Source organism: Trachurus trachurus (genome assembly GCF_905171665.1).
Source record: "Trachurus trachurus genome assembly, chromosome: 1".
Classification (NCBI taxonomy): domain Eukaryota; kingdom Metazoa; phylum Chordata; class Actinopteri; order Carangiformes; family Carangidae; genus Trachurus; species Trachurus trachurus.
In genome coordinates, this window is record NC_139891.1 from 11,525,301 (window position 1) to 11,548,081 (window position 22,781).

Below are 22,781 nucleotides of genomic sequence, written 5' to 3' on the forward strand. Positions count from 1 at the left end.
CCAGCAGTTCCCCTGGTGGGTTTAAGTGATGAATGCTAATTAGGGGCTTACTGAGGTGGAACTCTTCTCCTTCTGACGTGGTGAGCATCTTGTGGGAAAAAAATGACTGACTTAGTGTTAGGATTTATGAAAAATCCAGATGAGGACACTGAAGACAGAGAGAAGAGACTGTCCAATTGTGTTTTGTCATTTATGCAAGTCCAACAAGTGTGCAGTCACGCATGCCGAGTTGAGACACACAACTGTCTTGGCCTAAGCTGCATGGCTGCAGTATAGGCTGTCTGACCGTCTAGTGTTCAAAACCCGACAGATTCTGCTGACTCTATGATGGGCACGCAGACACACACTAACTCAGACACACAAAAGCATTAAAGTGCTTTCTCTCCACAAGAAAAGCAGCTTTAGAGCATTTTAACAGCAGGAGGTTAGCTGTCAGGGATTTCAAAACTTCAAAGTGTCACAAAAGGAAAGACTGTGTAGAGAGACACTTGGAAGTGTCTGTCCAGACTACTGGAGAACGTGTAGAAATTACATTCCCATTAAACACGGAAGGAAATAGAAAGGAGCCTCTTGTCACCTGGTAAATGCTGTTTGGAATGATGTTTATACAGTATTTGCAACATCCTGAGCTCTGGTGTCACCCACAAACACAAAAAAATCAGGTCTATGGAGAGATATTTTGCTTTCTGGAAGCCAAAAGAACAGCACATTTATTGAGCAGCATGTAGAGATCAACCCAAACAAGGTACATCAAATACACCAGGAATAACAATTAGGCCCATCTTTCCATGTTGATGATGATGATGGATATTTTTTTCATCCATCTTTTAATTTTGTGACGCACTTTTCTGTTTCCTTGGGCATCAGGTGACAAGCAAGATAATTAATTCGACACGCGCAGTGTTTTCAGTAAGAAAGCAGTGAAAGGCTGGGCTGCACTGAGAGGGAATTTGATTCATGTCATGTTTAATTTCCAAATGCAACCATATTTTGCACTGGCCAGACACACGCTGGCAGGATTATGTGGCTCATCAAATCACATACTGAATCTGAAAGTGTTTCTGATGGCATCAGTAAGCCGCCAGATCTCACCAGGAGTTTGATCCAAATTAAACAGACCCAATCACAGACAAAAGAGAAGGACGGCTAATTGCTTAATTCGATTTTAGGCTATGAATAATACCAAAAAGTAGGTTAAAGTCATTGTAGAGATTCACCATTCTTAACTCAAGACATAATTAAAGCACTAAGCAGCCAAGAAAGGAGAATGGCACTCATGTTGAAAAGGCACAGCAGCACAGACATTACTGTGAATAAGTGGCTCAAAAGAATGAACACTTTCATGTAACAAGTATCCTTTATCTTTTACAAACTACTGGACATTTTTGCCATACAGTATACACTATAATATACTTCACACGTGGCATATCTTTTTTTATATATATATTTCACCAGACATGACTTTTCTTGGATAATTTTCCAAAAAGAATCCATCACAGTACGAAATACCTATGTTAATGGTCATACAGGGAAGGACATTACAGCTCTCACCTCTCCCCAGATAAAAAGTCCATCTAAGCCCAGTTATGTTTTTCGGTTAATTAAATTGCAGCAAGGCCACGACTACAACCTCTGTGTAACTATTAAGGCCTAAGAAAGCTTTGAGTTTTTGGTTTGTGTTCCAGCTCAGAGGAAACGTTCAGAGGGCTTTTTAGTGCTGACCACTGACTACTGAACTTTTGTAACGATGAGACTAAAGAGACAATATTAAATCCCAACAAGACAGGAATGAAAGTTCACAGCTAACTCTGTGTTTTTTATCTAACCTGCTCTGAACTCCAACCATAATCTTGGTGCCTCTATCCCTCGCTCTTTTCTCTTGAACTTGACTCACTGAAAGGCACCAGCACCACTGCTCCACTTCAAGCACACAGTCTCTACATCTATACTCAAACTCAACCTCTGTGAGTCACCTTGTTCTGACTTCTGAAATTTGTTTTTTTACTACACCAAAATCCTTTATGACCATATAAACTGAGAATAGTTTTGTGTTTTACAGCTTTGTGAAACCTAGCAAACATTGCACAGTTTCTCCTTTTAGGAACCACATATTATCATTTGAATAATTAAATCAGACCCCTGAAACAAGGCCTCGTTATTCGATTTAATTAGTTAATGACCGTATGCCAAATGTCTGGCGTTTCAGCCTCGAGTTAATCATCTCTTCATATCCACCACCTCTGACTGAGCATTATTGATGAGAAACACAACAGCTATAAGCCCCCACCATCACCACTCTAACAGATCAATCTTTCCACAGTGACAATGGTTTTATATTTTAGGTGCATTGAAGTACTTCTATTTCTCATGGTGGATTAATTCAACTAGTACTAACTCATTTCAAACTAATAAAGTCTACACTTTCAAAAGCAAAATCCTACCTAGATAATATTTTGATGTCTTTGGCCATTTTTATCCACCTGTACAACTCTGTATCTCCTGATCCTGCACTACACTGTCATCCACAGTTCAGTGACCCGCATTGCATTTGTTCTCTTGTTGAACATTCAACCAAAGTTAATTATAAATGAGACAATTTTGCAGATTTTCCAACATCCTGATCCAGTGGTAACATCTTGTTCTCTTCTCCATCAGAGAATTTATCTGTGCTTTAGTAAAATATTGTGGTCAACTTTTTTCCAGTAAAGCCATTTCTGTTCTCAGATTATGCATACTGTAAATTGGTTTCTCCTCCTATCAAAACACTTCTGCTACCACATGGGTGCATCATCACGTATCAAGTATGATATTTGTGATTCAAACCCATGAAAGCTTTTAATGTGTGATTCATGCTGTGTCGTCTAGGCTTCTTTGACCATTTTTAATTCATGCTAAACATCCTAAAGTATCCTCTGAGTGCTATGAAAATGAATAAACACATCTCATATATATATTATCAATATGCTAATATAATACACGTATATCAATTCAATCGAGCCAAAATATATTTAATGTTTAAGATTGCTGACCTGATGGTGATATTTTCAGTATCTAGTATCTTTAGTATCTTTTTACCACAATAACCACAGGCCAGTCACTCTTTTCTCTCTCAGTTACTGATATTCTTAAACTCAATTCTGAAGCATAATCTCCTCCACTCCTCCGTTCATTTATCAAAACATGAAGCTTTTCATAGGACACTGTACAAAACCTTTCCATCCTTGCATTCTGCTGTGTTATCTTTCATCCCTTATAAGAATACAGTATGTCCTGTTGTATAAGTCACATGTCCTCTAAGTGTTGTCTTCTGACAGAAACTGGGCCATCACTGATCCAATAAGGCCTTGGAAAAATGATTTAGCTGAGAAAACAGCACAGCTGTCAGCCTCAGTGAGATTCACTTATGGAAACAGATAACATTTAGTTAGGTAAACAGAAGGGGGTAAAATGCATGCATGAATTCAAGCGATATAACTGACTGTCCTGGAGAAATAATCTTTGGAGTTTGTTTCAGGAGAAAATGTTTGCAATGTCCATGCCCTTCGAATGAACATGTCTTTGTATGCCGAGTGTGTGTGCGTGCCTTACCGACAGTTAGCTGACCGGTCAGTTGTCCCTGATCATTCCTTGCGTTGACAGTCACGTTTCTGTCTGACTGAAGGATCAATGGACTGTCCTGGAGACAGAGGAGGGAGGAGAGGGATGATTAAGACAACAGCAAACTGCATACTCTCACACTCTTACAAACAAATCCATGTATACTGATACACTGCTCATGAGTTCTATCTTTCCCCTGTGACCTCTGCCCTCACCAGTCGACACTGCATTAACAGTAGCCTACTGCCTTGGCCTGTATCAACCTTCACACTACATACTTGACTCTCTACCTTCTGGCAGACATATTCTGCATCCAATTTGCATAATCTATTCAAAACAGCATCCTGTCTGTGTGGCAATTTGCTTGTTTTAATTGTCTGTCTGTGTATATATGTCTGCAGAAAGGCAATTATTCTCCACCTAGACTAGCTAAGTGACCCTGACCTGTACTCTCATCTTTAAAGTCTGATTGAGCCACATGCTGCACACATTACTTTACATTCAGTGGATGCGTGTTGGAATGAATACAAACTCCATGTCTTCCATTTTCATTAAGTCCCAAACTCAATCTAACATCTCACTGTCTCTGTCTCTCACTCACTCGGCCCCTTGCCCCCCTCCACCTTCTTCTCTTTCTTTGCCTCTACTGTGTACATCAGGCTAAAAGATCTTCCTGCTCACATTCTTAACCAGCCTTTCGTGATTTTGCTGCATTTACATCATTTTCTGTTTTATTCTCTTTACTTTTATTCATCTCCCTCTCTCACTCTCTGTTTTAAATTACTCATTTGTTTTGGTGGTGAAAAATGAATAGCTCACAGGTGACCCAATTTCTCTGTTGATTTCCCCAAATTAATATCTTGCTGCATTCTGGCCTGAATTCCAAATGAGAATTGTGTTAAAATTGGAAAGTCGCTGATCTGTTGAAATGGAAAAATCCTTTTTTTTTTTTACCCCTTCATTCTCCCTCTCTGTCTTCTTTTCCCCTCTGTTTTGCTATCTGTTATGGATGAATGTTCATTGTGAGTCAAGACCAAATTTCCAATATGTCACACCTGTCTGTGCTCTATTTTCTACTGTCCAGGGACTCCCAGGATAGGCTGATCACTAACACAAAACACAAAACCACTACACAACCATGAGGGACAAAATTCAAGTTCTGGACGAACGGGAAACACACTTTCGAAAGGGCGGCACACACAAACACAATACCACAATGACAAATAGGACTTGTGCATGAGTACATGTGGCTAATGGACACTCTATATAAAATCGCATTCAAGATGTGAAAACAATCGTATCCAAATGAGGGCTCAGGTCAGGTGCAAGTTCAAACACACCCATGCCTCTGTGCACAGACACACACCACCCACTCATACAATGTCTGGTAACAAATTTGCCAAACAACAAATGAACATTCCACATGGTTTATTGCGCATTGCTTCCCTCATCTGTTTCCTAACGCTTGTATGCTGGATTAATTATTTTCAACGGGGCGTGTGATAGGCTTCACTATATTATCTCTCCACTCGGGCGCTTTGTAAAGCATGACAGATGTAATGTGCTTTGAATCATTCCAGCTCAATGGGCAATGTGCATGAACAGGCCTGATCCCATTCACTTAGTGCAGGGCTCATGTCATTTAGAAAAGTGACCATAGATGAAAAGTCTTATTTGATTAAGCAGTCATATGCAAATTGCATGGAAATAAGGGCGGTAAATAATTGCTGCATATTAAACAGCTGCTAATGTCTATTTATATAACAGCTGATTGAAGCTAAACAATCTGACTGGTGGTGCTTATGTGAATTGTAGGAGCAGGGACAATAAAGGTTTGTCCATCTTAATGAGAAAATTGCTGATCCCACAACTGGCTATCAAAAATAATCACACTTCACACAATCGGCTACCAGTTTTCACTCAAATGCGTCATCAGCACTATATTGAAAAATTCCCTGTGCTTGTTGGGTCTGCAGAACCCTGATGAAATCAACTTTGCACATACTGTTGGGAACTCGTTTGTAAAATAATTCTGCTGTGTGCAGTCTACGCTATGATTGTGGAAAACAAAGTGATGTGGAAAGCTTGAATGATGCACTGCATCAGACAGACACTGTGCTGGACACAGTGTGATTTGTTCACTTTGTTTGAGAATGGGCCTTTCATTTTAGCTTCAAATTATAAAAAATGTAATACATATGGTATTGATTTAAACTTGTAAAGAGCTGCTGCTTGTAGATCTGTATACAGGGAAATTATTACATTAAAAAAAAACATAAATATAGACTGTGACAAACATATTCAGTACACATAAGTTTGGTTTGTTTTATCACTCAGTTTTGTTATATCATGTACTGTATGCTTATTTGGCTGTGTACGCTACACAAACAATATTGATAAGAGGGCAAGTAAGTCTGACCACAGTCTTCCTCTATATGTTGTGCTTCAAACCTATTCAGTTAGTTTTCTGTGACATTAAAGGTTCCTTTCTCTCCATGGAAATCCTCCATCAAAGCTCTGATCTTCAGTGAAGTTTGCATGATGTTTGATGGTGGTTTGAGGTTTTTCATTTTAATGTTAGTCTGATGTTGGTTGAGCTTTTGGTGTTGTTCTCAAAAGGTTATAACACTGCAGAATGGTAATCGTTTCATTTCTTAGATTTGAATCCATCGTGTGATGCATACATCATCTTGAGGTTGTTTGATGTTAGAAATCCAATCAGTGTTGGCACACTCTGTGCATGGGTGAGTCTGTACTGGGTGTTTTATTGGTATCTACACTGACATTTACATACATGAAGAAACGGACATACTGTACATGTATGGTCTGCAACTGAAAAATGTCAATACAGCTACACTCAGCATTCTCACAATAAGAGATGAGTCCACCTCAGACCATACAATGCATCAGGCACAATAATTCTTATGCATCCAGATTAAATAATACAAACAATAAACAAAATGAAAGGGCCCTGCAGCATTACCATATAAAACACATTGCACATTTCTACATCAGCAACCCTAGATTATATGCATTAAAGTAATTAAGTTTACAGACAGATATATCCCTGGGCAGCAAAAGACTATGAATACATTCACTTACTTAAAAGTTGTGGATTTTTACCACTGGCTTTTACAATTCAATGATCACAATTAAAGATTAACAATGGAATAACAATGAGCAGCAGCAAACCACGACAGCAAAACAACATTCAAATCATATTCAAAGTTATCTTATTTGGAAATAAGTTCAATCATACCAAAAAGGTATGTCAGTCTCTATCTTCAAGAGAAAGAAGGACACTCATCTCTCAAAACAAAGCATGTTTTACTGAACAGATTTAGGTGGTATTGGCACTGCAGTATTTAGTGTATAGTGAAGTTTTAACACCAATGAATGTAAATGTGCAGATCGAGTCAGATTAGATTAGATTAGACCAGATTAGAGTTAAACTGGCTGCACTCAAACATAGACAGAAATGTATGGCCTTCATAGAGATGGGTGAAAAATGATGACACCTTTACTGTAAATACTGAATGAGGACAACAGTGCAGCCTGTTGGACAATCTTTCCTGGGAGGTTTTTACTGTGCTTCATTCATTTCTTGTAAAAGGTGAGTGAATCTATTAAACTGTGGTTTGGTGAGCATGTGTGGCATTTCTCCACATGAACCATATATCATTTGAAATGTTTCCTTTACGTTCAGTTCGCCTCTGTTTATCTCCCTCTCATCCACTCACTTCATTGTCCCCTTGCCTTTTGCGTTAACTGTGTCGCTCGTAAATCTCCTCACATTGTGTGAGATCAACACAGGGGCACAAATAAATACACTAAAGGCTGACGCATCCTGCTCTCTCCTGCGAGCTGACACAACATACACCACAGCACCATTAATTCAGTTAATAGTTTAATTTTGCTTTGATTATAAATGCAGGCAAATGACTGCCAGTCTGCAGTAGACAATGTACTGTAATTACTCAGGTAATAATAAGCTGTGGACTGGTGGATCATGATCATCACAGCCTCCAGCCACCAGTACAGATGGGCCCCTAATAACAGCTTTCAGCCCCACTGTCTCACTGTCTGTCTCTCTAACTGACTGTCTGAGTGTCTGGACTCAAGGTTCATAAATGATGTGATTGGTTGTTTGTGTTTATCATCACTCTAATAACAGCTTTCAGTGCTCCTGTCCATCTCTTACAGTCTCACTAGCTGTCCAACTGTCCAACAGTGTACGTCTCAACAGCTATGTATTCAAGCCAAAATACATTTTGTTGATTCATCTTTGCCATCAGCCTAATAACAGCTTTTAGCTCTCTCTGACTGTATCTCTGTGATTGCATGCCTCAATGCATGACTCTCTCTCTCGCTCCATCTAAAAAGCTATGGACATGTGCTTAAGACATACCTCTTAATTTAATAAAAAGCTTTCAGCTCTCCTGTCCCATGGTCTGTCTTATTCTCTTCCTGTCTCTCTGACCTTTCTTCAGCCAGTCCACCCATCTGTCCACATCTCTGTCTGGTCTGGGGTTTGAGTCAGGCTTGTAGTTTGATATACGTACATACTGTACTTGAATAACAGCCTATCAATTTAAATGTCAATAGCCAGGTTTTTTCATTGTGATTCATATTATTCTGAGTGAAGATTTCATGTCAACTGTTTACATGTGTTTACATCTGATCTGGTGTTTACCTGTGCCTCTGCATTTATTCAGAACAGCTGCTTTACAGCCCTGTGACATTCGCAGAGATTTCTCAATGGGCCAGGCTGGCGGACGGGTTGACAAAATTATATACAATAGACTAAGGTCTTCTATCTGGCCTTCTTTATCCATCATTTGCAAGTGAACAAACATCACCACACATTTACATTGAGAAAGAGAAAGAGCACACAAAAACGTTCTGTTTCACGGTTTACATGATATAATTTTACATTTGATCGGTTTGGGAATAGGAATATTCTACCGCTGTGAAACTGAATGAAATTCCATTTGGTCTGGGCCGGTTTATTCTAATTGACGTGCTTATATGGAGCATTTTCATTCGGTTTGGACCAATAACCCAGCTAATGTGGGGTTTCAAAAGACAGCCTTTTAAGATATTTCACCAAGACATTCCTTGAGGTGTGATCCTAACCCATCTATCTGATTATGTTGATTGCCTTTCTGCATTAATCTGAGAAACATATCACTGCTATAGATGCTAAACTACTACCAATACAGTGGTATGAACAACAGCAAGACAGTGAGACAGAGTGACAGAGTGGCAAATGAGTTAAAGAGTGCGGGAGCTCAGACAAACATAGGAAAGTTGTTTAAATTCATCAGTCAAGACAAGTAGATAGTATATAGTCTGAACTAAAACAGAATACCGATCAAACAGTGTGTGATAAAGTGCCTGCGGTGTCCCCCCATTCCTCTTTCGACTTTAATTCAGCTAATTAGCAAGGACTATTAAATAAGTGATGTGTTTGTTGGTGTGCAGTGCTAATTTGTTGTTTTTAGTCCCCACGGCCATATAACAGCAGAATATAAACCAGTGTTCCTCACAAGATTGCTCACAGGGTAGTTGGATTTAATATGTTCAAGTGTCTCCATGAGCATTCTGGGGCCTTATTATCTATTTAACATGTCATCGATGTCCTGTACAAGACTCGTATCAATGGCTTTGAGATCAATTTAATCAATTTAAATCTCAAAGTGACAAATGAGCTGAGTCTGAGGCAGTCAAGACACAGCAGACCATTGTAAGCGTGGGGAGTAGTTGGAGACTTGGCATGCAACATCCTTTTCTCTGCTTTAGGAATGCAGCGCTGGCTTCTCTCCTGCGTAATTCTCAGGGCCCTAGTTTGCTGGCGCAGCGCAGGTGGCGCAAGGTAGTGCAGCCGGTCTAATGCAAGTTTCGACCAGCGCAGCCTAGCGCAAAGTCAGATTGGGAGATTTGTAGATCGCGCTGCGCTGAGATAGGCGTGGCCGCGCAGCAGGGGGAGGCGTCACAGATTCAGCTTGGTGCAGTGGAAGTTTTGTGCGAAAATGTCTCGCCGAGGTTGCGCTGAAAGCTCGCCACCTCCAACCAGGTCTACTCTCAGCGCAGGGCGAAGCGCAGCAGGTGCAGTGGAAGTTTGACTGACTGACCTGCAGTGCACACACGTCACCAAGACCTCACAAGCAGATCTCCACAGTTCCAGGCACATTTCAATGCAATAAATATCCACAATAACCACTATTTAATGCAACTAATGGAATCAACACGTGAATTTATATCTATATAGATTGTCCCGTCACATCTGACGTCAGATCAAAGCAGAGATCAAAGGCTGTGGCACGCGTAATGGAAACTCCACCTGAATTAACACAGCAGGGACGAACTGGCACTGAAAAGCAGCTGTGGATGTCCCAAAAGCAGGACTGAGGGTGGATGACTGCATGTCGCTGCCGTGTTGAGATACCACTCTGCCCTTGTGATGATCGCTTTATTTATTTATTTACTTATTAATTCATTAGCGCATCAGGCAGCCGTAATGAAAAACAAAACACAAATCTTCATCTCTCTTAGTCCACCACAGCCTCGGTATCAGATAGTCAGTATATAGCCTACTACAGTATGCATCTCTATCACAGAAAAAAAAAAGACGGACAGAGAGAGAGAGAGAGAGAGAGAGAGGAGGACAGAGAGAGAGAGAGAGAGAGCGAGAGAGAGAGAGCTTCCTTTACGCTGATTTCATCCGTTACGCATGGTGTTTGTTTATGTTGTGATTACACCTCTCATCTTGCTTCACAGGGTTTGAATAAATGTGAGTTTCTTTATTAGTTTATTAGTTGTTGTTTCTTTCATTGGGCAGGGGTTCTCAGTGTATCAGATCAAACCTGATTAAGGATATTTGTATTATTATTAGTAAACTCATTGTTGGTCACTCTGAGCTCGGACCTCCGGGGAAACAGCTGTTTCCTCCGGGGAGAGGTTCGGCCTCTGGCGTCGCTGTCTCCTCCGTCCAGTCCAAGTATAAAATGACAAACTTGCAGCGCGCATCGCCCTCCGCGCAGTTAAAGGTGAGGAGAGGAGCTCATTTGATTGGTAAAGATCTGACTCGGCTGTGTCAAACCCACTCCACGCCTTTCTCTCCTCCTCCTGTCTCCCTCCCGCCCTCTCTCCTCCCTCTTCGCCGTTTGCGCCGGTGGGAGGGACGAGGGGAGGGGTTGCGCTGGTCTAAGTCTGACTGCGCGGCCCACCAATCTTGCGAAATGGACCTGGTCCACGCCCCGTTGGCGTGGCGAAGCTGCGCTGAGCTTAGACTTCGCTCGGTCTAAGAAACTAGGGCCCACTGTCTCTCTCATGTCATGCATTTGTTGCATTAGAATGACAGTTTTGTATATGCTAGCTTCACTTGCTTCACATTTCAGCTAGATTGAGTATTTATTTAATCATTCATGAGGGTTTTTTGAGAATAAGTATATTTTTGGGGCTTTTTCCCTTTAATTAATAGTCTAGTTGAGAGAGACAGGAAATGGGGAGGCAAAGAGAAGGGGAATGACATGCTGCCCAAGTCGCGATTCGATACGGGGCCAGCTGCAGTGAGGACTAAAGCCTCTGCATACAGGGGCAATATTCAAAATGCAATATTCAACATGCAGATATGTTCAGTTTTTGTATCTTGAAAAAAGAGAAACAAATAATTAAATTACTTTTCTTGTGACACTGTTATATTACCATTTCAGTTAAAAAGTACACTTTTAGGATTCTAGTTGTCGTACATCCAGTGCCTTCACAAATCAGATTCAGCAGAAAGCCAAACTTCTTAAATCTCTCAAAAACAACCATTTTATCAATGACAAACATGAGCACAGAGCTTATACTGTCCTTCATATACTGTATCTGAGCATTAATGTGTGCAGCATTTATTCCTGCCAATGCATGTTTATGCTTTTTATATTTATGTGTACAATTCAGTCGCAAGAGCAGGTCCATGCTTTTTGAAACCACCAAGAATTGACCTAAAACAATTAAAAGCATAAGTTCAGCTCTCCTGATGAAGAATGGTACTGTATGTCTTACGCAGTTTCTTTGTGATTCATCTGAAGATTCAAGCTTACCCCTGTAAAATCAAGCTAAAACCTCACAACCTTCACTTTAACCCCCAACTATTTGTAACAAAAAGAAAAAAAAATCTGATTCTGCACACAAATGAACTGTGTAATGTCAAGATTGTGTGAGGATCAATAATACACATAACTGCTTTTGTTGTTATTCCTCGAGGTTTACTGCTGGACCAACAGCTCCGCTGTGCCACCAAACAACGGACTGTTTTGTCATAGATGGGAAAATATAGAAGGACAGAAAGGGTGAGAGAGACAGAGGTGTGGGATGATGGGAAGGAGAAGAAAGAGTAAGCAGGGACCTCCCGGCTTCAGGCTTGTGGAGTGATAAATCTTGAAAGGGAAAAAGAGAGGAGAAGAGGAGGGAGAGCAAGATAGAGATGGAAGGCGGAGGAGGCTAAACTGCAGAGCATTTATTTTAGAGATAGACACGCCAAATAGATCTATACAAAGAAGTGGCTACGTAAGCTCTCCACTTTCTGCTTTTCCACGATAATGTATGACGCTTAAGGGACCAGTCAACAAAGTCACATAGCTCCAGAAATATGTGTCAACTGGGAAATAAATATTAGCGAAGATGCAGAAGAGTTACTTTTTGATTTGGTAAATTGGGGAATATATATTTCACAGAATATATTTTTTTACATGAGTAATTCTGCTTAAACGTATTGGAGGCGTATACAGAACATACTTAAACACATGATTTCTCTCACTATTCCCCCCCAACGTCTCAGTTTTTTTCCCCAAGTAAATATAAATCTCAGGATATAAATACAATTCTTGAAATTTATCTCATCTTTAATGGTGAAAATCATTTATCCCAATGCTATTTTATATTCCTGAGGGGGAAAAATACATCATGCAAGTGAGGGTTTACAAATGATACATCCAACCTGAGGGCTTTGAGATAAAATACATCTGAAGGAGTTTTACATAATATTTGAGATTAGAGCCCTGGAATACATTTTATATAATGGTCTTAAACCCACAATCATAACATACTGTTAGCCCTGTTGTGAGAGTTTCCACATAAACCTGTCAGGGTATGATAAGAAAAAAAATAGACCAAAAAAAACCAAACAAAACAAAGGTAGAGGAAACAATGTAGATTTTCACCTACTAGAAACTGGTTTACCAGCTGCCTCACTTAATAGTAATGAATAATTAACTTTTATTTACCTTTTTTCTCTTCTTGTTCTATTCCACAGTACTGTACAGAGGTACAAGAAAACACACCCCCAGGTGTGGGACTATAACCTTGAAAAGTTGGCAGTCCATCACATGTTTAAAGCACACTCACATTCACACTTATGGCAGCTCTGCACTCAGAGGAAACTCACACCTGCCCCCACGCTGTAGACCTCACATGAATAATATTTGGCTGATCAGCACCTTTAGCCCTTTATTATTTACTGAACTGCCTGAAAAAGGTAGCAGGTTGGCTTTAATGCTTGTCTAAAGGCACTATTCTCATCATAAACACCTGGTTTATGCATACTTTGCTGAAGCATATAGTGTAGTGTGCATTAATAAGTGCACACATGCAGAACAATCCAGCAATTAAGACACAGTACATACGGGACATAATATGCAACTCACTGAACGGTATAAAAAACTTCATGGAAATCATATAGATACTGTATGTGTGCCTTATCTGTTCTAGACTTGTGTAGAGGAAAGGTGAGATCAGTTGTGTTGTTATGGTGATGAAGTGGTGAGGTGTTGAGCCCTGATCCTGCACTGTGGCACCTGAACGTGAACCAGAAGCACTAATCTTTCATGCCAAAGATACATGTAGGCATATGTTCTCAGACACATGATAATACACACACATCTGCAGTTTACAACATTATTACTGTAAGTATGCAGCATGTCTTCAAACATTAGCAAGCTTTAACAGATTGATAGAGAAATCACACTGAACACACCCACTCAGTGAAGCCAAATCAGCATGGACTAATGCATGCGGCTACATCATGGCTGTACTTGTCTCTAAAGAGGCAACTTTTCCCTTAAGTTGTGTGTCCTGTGGCATGGTTGAGTAGAGGAGAAGAGACAAGATAAGTGGAGAGGACGGAGGAGGAGGAGAAGGCAAAGCAGATAAAGTTGCAATGCTCCATTTGCCATGAAATATTCCCCTGTGGTACAAATACTTGAGGTGAAAGAGGAATAAGTTAACTCGGAGAAGTTGTGTGTATATGCATACAGTGTGTGTGTGTGTGTGTGTGTGTAGGGAGGGAGACTGCCCTGGGTCTGTGAGACAATGTTTGTGTCATGTATGCATGCATTACAAATGTGACAATATTTGACCTTGCTCACTTGTTTGTGTGTGTGTATTTATGCTTGCCCACGCGGACATGTCTTACTGCTAATAGATTATTGATCAGAGTTAGTTTCCGAGATCTGCAGTGGCACACGCACACATAACGCACGCACACATACAATTACATTTATTGAAAACCACTTTAAGCAACTACTTTCAAAATCAGTGTTTCTCGGTTTCTTATTCAGTAGGAATTCACACTAGCTGGTGGCTGGCCTCCACTGACAGACATACCGCAAGATCATATTCTGGGCAATTATGTATTTCAAATGTAACACCTGATACTATTCCTTATACATATGCTCCATTGTGGTACCCATCTTTCTTCCTGCAATGCCCTTGTGATTTCTGTTCCATCCAATTCCCCAGAGGATCAAAACGGATCATATTTTATTCGTCCTGAACACATGGGCCTGTATGTGTCTGTGTATGTGTGTATTTCAAGCCAATTTTTCCTTAATGGCTACAGATTCTTCACTTTAACCCCCATCACCTCTACGAGGTCAAATACATCTGTTCCATCAAGGCAAGACAGATCAGAGTGTTATCATTCTTTGCAGAAATAAATAACAAAAGGCTGCTGGTTTCAGGAATAAGTCATCATTGCCATGGGAAATAATAGTCATGTACCGGCTTTTTCAAGGTAATTGGTTTCAATCATGAGTCACTTCACAGACACTGCAGTTGGACATAAAAAAATGAAACAAAGCAAAGGTGTATCTACTACTTGTTCTATGATTCTATCAACCAGTCAAGTTGCTGTCCTAATCCATGTCTGTCAAGACTCATATAATGAAGAAGTTAAATGATGGTATTAAGTGTTTTTTCAGAATATCCCCATTATACATTTGGGTGCAATTGCATCATAAGCTGCATATTCATTCTAATTCTAAAATGTGTTTTGTAAGGTCACAGTGACCCTAAACTTAAAGCTTCTAAGAGGAAGTTATGCCCAATGTCACTACATTTGCCAGGCCATACTGAGATATCACACTCAAAGGAATGGTATGGACATGGCATCATAGTTATAGGTCCCATCTCCACTGTGCTGCGTCAGTGCTGAAGATTGTCTACAATTGGTGGTTTGTTTGCATTTCTTGAAACCAGTCATAATTGTCTTGATTTGTACAAAGCCCTGGTTGTACAGGTTGCTGTTTCCTACAGCAAATGGGATTTAGAAGGAAGAAAAAGGCAGATAGTAGTAATATAAGCTCATGCATCTTTGAGTCCAAGTTAGCATCTCTACAAAATCTGGAGACAACATTCTTGTAGATGATAAACGGCCTTGTGGACAATCCGAAAACAAAAAACATGGTGGTGGACAAGGAGATTTTCAAATTTATATATAAAAGGAGGTGTATAATCATGCTGCCTACCTACATACATGGACATTATTGACCACTTAATCAGAATGTATCATAAGCTATACTTTTATGTCATTCATCCAGCTGGGCCTCAGCAGCTTGTTATCCCATTGTCATGGGCATTAAATAATGTATATTCTCTCACCCCAAAGGGGCAGTGTTAGAAGGAAAGAGGCTGCTTCAAACTGAATACCCCAAGTCTCTGGGGGCTTGAAACTGGTGGGCGTTTTCTTTTTCATACTTTTATACAGATGTTCCTGTTTAGTAGTACATAAAAATAAGTGCTGAGCAGTTCTGTGCTCTTACATTTCTCCTGTCTTGTGCTTAAAAAACACTTTGAAGAAGGAATTGAGCAGACTGTGAAAGACTTTTCAGAACTTTAAGATGGACCTGAAGTTTACTGTAAGTGTGTTTGTCTGACTGGGCTTCTTGAGGATTTGTTCTCTGCCAAAAACAAATCAAGTGGAACAATTAGCTATTTTGCTGTGAAATGATAAATCACTAAGCTTGTTTAGCCATATAAATTCCATGCAATATTATCACCCTTTGCATGAGTACAATCAAGGGAGGAAAATAATCGTTTTTTTTTTGTTTTTTTTACAGACCTTGTGTCTTACACATTCTTTAGCAGGGCAACCTTTGTGTTTGCGTTTGGTTTCCGAACTGAGGCTTTAATCAAAACTCCTCCGGGGTTTTTGGCTAATTTTCGAGCAGTTCAGAATGTCTTGTACTTTGTTATTGCTGTGACAGGGATTTCCTGATGTTAGCCTCTCTGCAGAGCTCTCAGCCATGTGATGAAATCCCTAGTCGAGTAGCTGCCTCCATAATTACTGGGAATGGTTTACAAGGGCAGGACATGAGAGAGATGAAGTGGATTCTCTTGATGGTGAAAGACTGCATAAAATGGAACATGGGAATGGTTTACAAAGATGAGAGGAGTGCATAAGAGGGACAAGTGGGAATTGGTCTGAGAGATAAGACGTGATGAAGATAAAAAGAGAGAACCAATGAAGCTAAATTAACCTGTTGGAATTAATTCATTTACTATAATATGGAGTTAACATAGAGTCATTATTTCCCAGCATGAAAAGGTTAGACATCACTAATAAATGTCAGGAATAACTTGGATATATGCTCATGGTGGTAGGTAACACAATGTGAAAGACATCAAAATCACAGACCAGGGGTCTCATTTATAAAACTGTGCATAGGATCCTTACTAGAAGTGTAGGCCCAAAAGCCAAATTTAGCCAAAGCCAAAAAATATTCAGATTTATGAAACCCTGCGTACGCACACTTGTAAGCAAACTTCCCTTTATAAATCACAGAGTGCCTACAAGTGTGCGCACCTGAATCAGCTTCACGTTCCGCCCTGTACACGCCCTCTTTTAGCCATACTGTAAAAGGTTCAATGCAAACCACCTGATGAATGTGGTCTGCAAATAAATGAGCCTGGCATGCTATTGTTCTGTTGTTGTTGTGATTGACTGCAGGTGTGAAAGTGGCAACACGACATGTTGCTGCAGCTGTCAACGGCGTCAGTGGCACGGATCAAGTGGCGTGGGATCGGTGCGCTGCCCTCTCAAATGCTGGAGTTCTAACCAAGAGCACATTCTAGGGAATCTGAAACAAGTTATTAACCAGTCAGTCACCATCATGGGCCAGAAAGTTGTTGGTCCCTGAAGACCCTCACCCTCCTTATTCTCCTCCAGCCGTGCCGTGGTGCAGCAGCATTTACACATTTACAGTAATTAGACTGATCAATAAAACTTTGAATACTTAGCAGAATCAGTTAGTGGTATCCTCCATCCCGAAATACATTCTGAAGAATGAACGAACATGACACTTTTCTTTTTGTCGGTTTTTGTAATGAACAGCATGGTCTGATAAAAAAGAGGAAAAGAACAGAGTGTAACGATTGTGTGAACGATTACTGGCTTTTTTCCAGGCTTTGAGATTTAATTGACTCTCTATCATATGTTCACAGTAGGAAAATATCTAGTTATTCACAGCACGTTAGGCGGACTGGATGCTTCATTCCATGCTCCTCCTCCTCCAGAATCATTTTCTTCAATGTGACTTCAGTTCACCACCACACTGTCTGTGTCGCCAATTCAGATTTTCCTCCACACTATGCGTATGCATGGGTCAGAGTTTGCTTAGGGGTGCGCATATTCTCCCGTCAAGTTTGTTTTTTAGAGATCACAACCTTTGCATGGAAAGTGACGTACGCCACTTTCAGGCCTGGTTCTGTGCATACGCTACGGTTATAAATTAGGCCCCAGGTTTCGAGTCTGCCTGTACACCTAACAAAACATCAGTTGAGGCAAATTAAGTGTTACTTTACAGGATTTCCGCTTGGTATGTAAAAGATGAAACCTAATGGAACAGATTGCAGGGATGGGGCGATGCATAGGGCACTCAAGGCGAGGACTTGGATATGGTAGACAGACATGGTAATGATAATGGTTTCTAGGAATGGGGAAACAGAAAGGGACTAGGAACTGATTGGAAAGGATAGGACAGGAGACACGTAAGGGTAGGCTGGAACTGGATCTCAAGCATGAAGAGGAATACATTTTCAAAATTGTTTCCAATGTAAAAAAAAAATGATGGACTGGTTGTATTCAAGATTGAAACAACAAGAAGAGTCTCATTATATTAATCAATTCTTGTACACTTTATTTCAAAGGAAAGGCTCTTAAGGATATTGTATAAACATTTGGGATTCTTAAAGGGATAGTTCAACATTTTTGAAAATTGGCCCATCGCCATGATCCCCCTAGTAATAGCAGTAGGTTCGTTACCTTTAATTGTTGGTCCAAGCTGCTTTTAGATCGGGGGAGAAGAATACCGAGCGGCGCAGCTACACTACGGAGGCTAATGGAATTTCTTGGTTTTGCTCATCAAACTCAGCAAATACACAACCAAAAAACTCAAAAACGCTGTGGTGGACAAGTTGTGACCTGCACATTCACCACGCTATGAGATAATAGCGGAAAGTTGCGAGATGGAGTTGTTTTAGAGGCAAAGTCGGACTTTACACTCTAGACGGCTGCTCGGCGGAGTGATTTCAAAAGCGCCTGTTTACTGCAGATACGTCCGTATACTACGGCACTGGCTGAGGTGCGCACACTGTGTCCCTCCGACCAGTGGTTCACTGAAGAAAGTAGTTCCGAGTATTTGCTTCACTTCTCTTAACTTTCCGCTATTATCTCATAGCATGGTAAATGTGCAGGTCACAACTTGTCCACCACAGCGTTTTTGAGTTTTTTGGTTGTGTATTTGCTGAGTTTGATGAGCAAAACCAAGAAATTCCATTAGCCTCCGTAGTGTAGCTGCGCCGCTCGGTATTCTTCTCCCCCGATCTAAAAGCAGCTTGGACCAACAATTAAAAGTAACGAACCTACTGCTATTACTAGGGGGATCATGGCGATGGGCCAATTTTCAAAAATGTTGAACTATCCCTTTAACAAATAAAAATAGCACAAAGCAAATAAACAAAAATGAGCAATACAGCAACAAGCACTTGTGCACATTTTGTACAGTAGCAGACAGACCTTTGGACCACACTGTATGTCACATATGATACCATAGATAGTAAGCACAACAACCCCAGTGAATTCTAAATACTACACAGCCGGTTCAATCTATTGTGCTGCCTTTAAGTGACTGCCTGGTCTAAAAATAGTTCCTCAGATATTAAAGTAATGTATGTTAACATTTACGGGTGAGGCATAGATCTCCCCAAAGGCAGGTGCTGTATGTGGGAGCATGTACAGATGTAGTTCTCAGGGTTTTTCAACTATAACCCGACAGAACAGGACATGGCGATTTGGGATCCAAGATAAAGAAAGTTAAGATGGAACTAACTCAAGACTATAAAAGTTAAGAGTTTTCATAGATGAAATACACTAGTTCTTCATTAAGGTGCCACCAGGAAGGCAAAGGAAAAGCATGCTGATACAAAAAAAAAAATCCAAGAATAAAGTACAAAGTTACACCTCTTTCATCTTTCTCTTCTGTCATTTTGCCTTAACGTTTTCGCTGAACTCTCTTTCAACTGTCTTCTCTTCAATTAATTTTCAACTCTCAGTTGTCCAGGAAAGACCCCCTGCTTATTTACATTCTTGTTATATCTCACTTTGATCTCCATCCATTGCTAAGTCCTTAATCTTAGTCCTCTTTGCTGTGTTCTTTACTTTCTTGCCCTTTACCTCCATGTATAATGTACTCCCTCTTGGAGATCTGCAACACGCCATATATTTCAGTCATTCAGACATCTCTATGGTATGATATCTTGCAACACCTTAAAGGCTTAAAGCAATTGTCTATTATAAGCAGTTAAAGTGTGTCATATTCGTACCTTCGACACTGTTAATGTAATTTTTTTGGAACGTCTCAATTGATGATATTCAGCAGAAATTTGGTAATGCCGTTGTTTTGAGATGATAATTGTCTTTTCTTTTGTACAGTTATGCCAAGATCCACCATCTTAAGAGAGAAGAGGATCTTCAGTTCAGGTCTTCAGTTAGGTATGCCAGACAAGTGCAGCAATTCTCATGCAAGAAGTGCTGCCACTACGTCACTGCATACTGCACATCCTTTATGATATACCAGGAGGAAGATCATGTGAAATCAAGGAGGAAAACATATTTAAATGCTGCTTAATGCCTTTTGGAGTGTGGATTACACTTTCCTTTAAACAGTTCCACCATGACCAAGAACCAAGACCTTATTATGCACTCAAAACTATCTAATGAGCTCAAAAATACATACATTCAAAATATATATGCATTCCTTTAATATACCTCAAATGAATATGGTATTAATAATGCAGAATAAAATAAAGAGTTTACTAGAACTGATCATTTGGAGAGGAGGGAAAACTATTTACTCTAGTGCTGTCTTTAATGAAGGGAAAGCTTCTTGAATTCCAGCAAACCGCCTTAAGAAATTCATCCCAATCTAGAGCACTGGGGGTGGCAGGGTGGAAGAGGAGGACTAAGGACTGTAGCTGCACTCCAGGGACTGGATGAGTCTTGCTCAAAAGCAGACATCTCTGTCTTTTCCTATCCACTGTACAACTCTGTTTTCATTTTTCAACTAAGGTTGATATTCTTTGCAAATATCCCCTGATAAATGCAGAGATAAACAACAGTCAAATTCATCAAGACTTTTTCCCTAAAGCCTTTGTCGTTATATGGTTACTGTAGATGGGGTCAGCTGTTTGTCCACACAACATGTCTAATATATTTCAGATGAGGGCGCATACAGTTTTTCATCTTTCAAATGTCTAGGAGGAAAACATACTCTAAGCCAACATTTCAAACACAGCAGTTCCATAGAGAACTTTCACTGTGTGAGTGAGAACAAAGAAGCCACAAGTACCACCAGTGTAGCTGCTGAATCAACAAATCTGCACTGATGTCATTGTACTCCTCTCAAATCATTCACCAGACATAAAACACGTAGACATTACATGTTGTCCTCTCAATTTACTTCAGGAGCTCTGCTCTGTAATTAAAAATGCAGATAATAAATACACAAGGACACACAACCCTGAGGCTGATTTTAACATGGCACAGGTTCTGTTCTGTGAGTGCAGTATGACTTACATTTTACCAATATCAATTATCTGCATTCAAAAAACTCCACAGTAACAGTAAGATTGAGAAAACACTTTGCTTCATTCTGTGATTGTGAGAGGTCTGGTGTTGTGCTCACTGACGGCCATTCCTCTGAATTACAAAAACAATTCCCTAATCAGAGTTTTGCATGTGTGATCAAAAACAGGGTCATTATTTTACTTAGCTTCACCCATGGAAAAACAAGACAAGAAAATGGCCATGGTAATGGTGGCTATGATAGTGAATACTGACACAGCTTTGCAGGTAGTTGTTAGATTCAAGAAATAACTCCTAAGTGTCAAAAACACTCACTATCCCTAGCAACCACAGCCAATTCAGAATTAGCCAACACGTTGTTAGGTTGAAAATATTCACTGGCTCTTGGTTGGGCCAAAACAAACAACATCTTCAACACAGGCAAGTACAATGTCATGACTGAATGAATGTAATAAGGTTAAAAAAGAAAGAAAAAGTGATCAATTCTTCTTATTAGGCCAAGCGCATTGGGGCATTACAGGTGAATGGTGGATTATTGTACTTAACTTTTTTCATGCATTTGAATTCAAGTTTTGGTATGGAAGTGGTTCACATTGGTTTTGTGAATCCCAGTTGACTCTACCCATTTTCCTTTGCAAAGCAGTTAAAGTTTATTTAGCACCACAGTTCAATGTAGAGGTGGATGTTATACCTCTTGAAATGCATATGCTTGTTAGAATATTCATTTGGGAAAGTTTCAGAAGAATTAAGTGCTAAACTGTGATGGCTTGTCTTTATAGCTGAGTTTGCAGAAGATGTAACAATTGCCATATGTGGATGTTATACTGGAGCAGCAGAGAATTAAACCTGCTTACTTTGCATTTACATTTGTGTAACTGAAATGCAAGTCCTGCTTGTCCTCCTTGTACTCTTTTTTGTCAAGCACTCCCCCTCGTTTGCATGCACGCATATGCACGCGCGCACACGCACACACACTCTGTGCACTATATAATTAAAGCATTGTACCAATGATCTACACACTGGTAATTAAATCTAATCTGTATGTGTCTCCTCAGTGTGAGCATGTGTCTTTGTGTCAGTGTGTGTGTGTGTGTGTGTTTAATGTCATAAGGCCAGAGCAGTGTAATGCCATACTCCCGTCCAGTTAATTAATTCAAATGTCCACCCTTAATTAATTTCACACAGTGGATTGTGACCATTCCCCTGGAAACAACCTGTGAATACATATTAATATTACCTGCAGGGATGTGTAGAAATGAACTGGCAGTGCCAGCTGTGTGCACTTCCAAGAGTAAATGCATTTGTTTGAAACATGAGGAATGTTTATCCCCATGTGTGTAAAAAAGATATAGGATTCAGTGTTAATATACAGCACAACACGTTCTCTTAAAAATAAACATAATGTACCTTCAATTATTAGTGTGCATATATTATCACAGAATATTGCTGACTGGAATCTGGAACCAGATTGGAAAAGAATAGACATGTTAATTAGATGACTATGCATGGTGACATAGACGTTTTATTTCAGTAGAACAGTGTCACATGCAGGATAATAAGGAAGGGACTGCCTTGGATATATTAGGCCTTTTTTTTTTTCTTTTGACTTCAGTTACTCATCTTGCTGTGATTCATGTTATGGGATCCTGCTCATGTTGGAGCATACATTCTAGGCACTTCATTTGACATGGTGATTACACTGAACAAATGCTTTAACACACTTCAGTAAATGCATGGCTCTGGCTGAGGAATTAACATCTCTGTTTGACTCTCTCTT

At 40.0% G+C, this 22,781-nt stretch overlaps 1 protein-coding gene across 1 annotated transcript in view; it reads right to left on the reverse strand.

The window, feature by feature from the left end:
* sgcz (sarcoglycan zeta) overlaps positions 1-22,781 on the reverse strand; it is a gene marked incomplete at both ends in the record, with an annotated part of 373,691 nt that overhangs the window by 76,909 nt on the left and 274,001 nt on the right. The window contains one exon of the mRNA XM_083984150.1: positions 3,589-3,676. Within this exon, the coding sequence (XP_083840276.1) occupies positions 3,589-3,676 (88 nt within the window). The remainder of the gene's footprint in view (positions 1-3,588; positions 3,677-22,781) is intronic.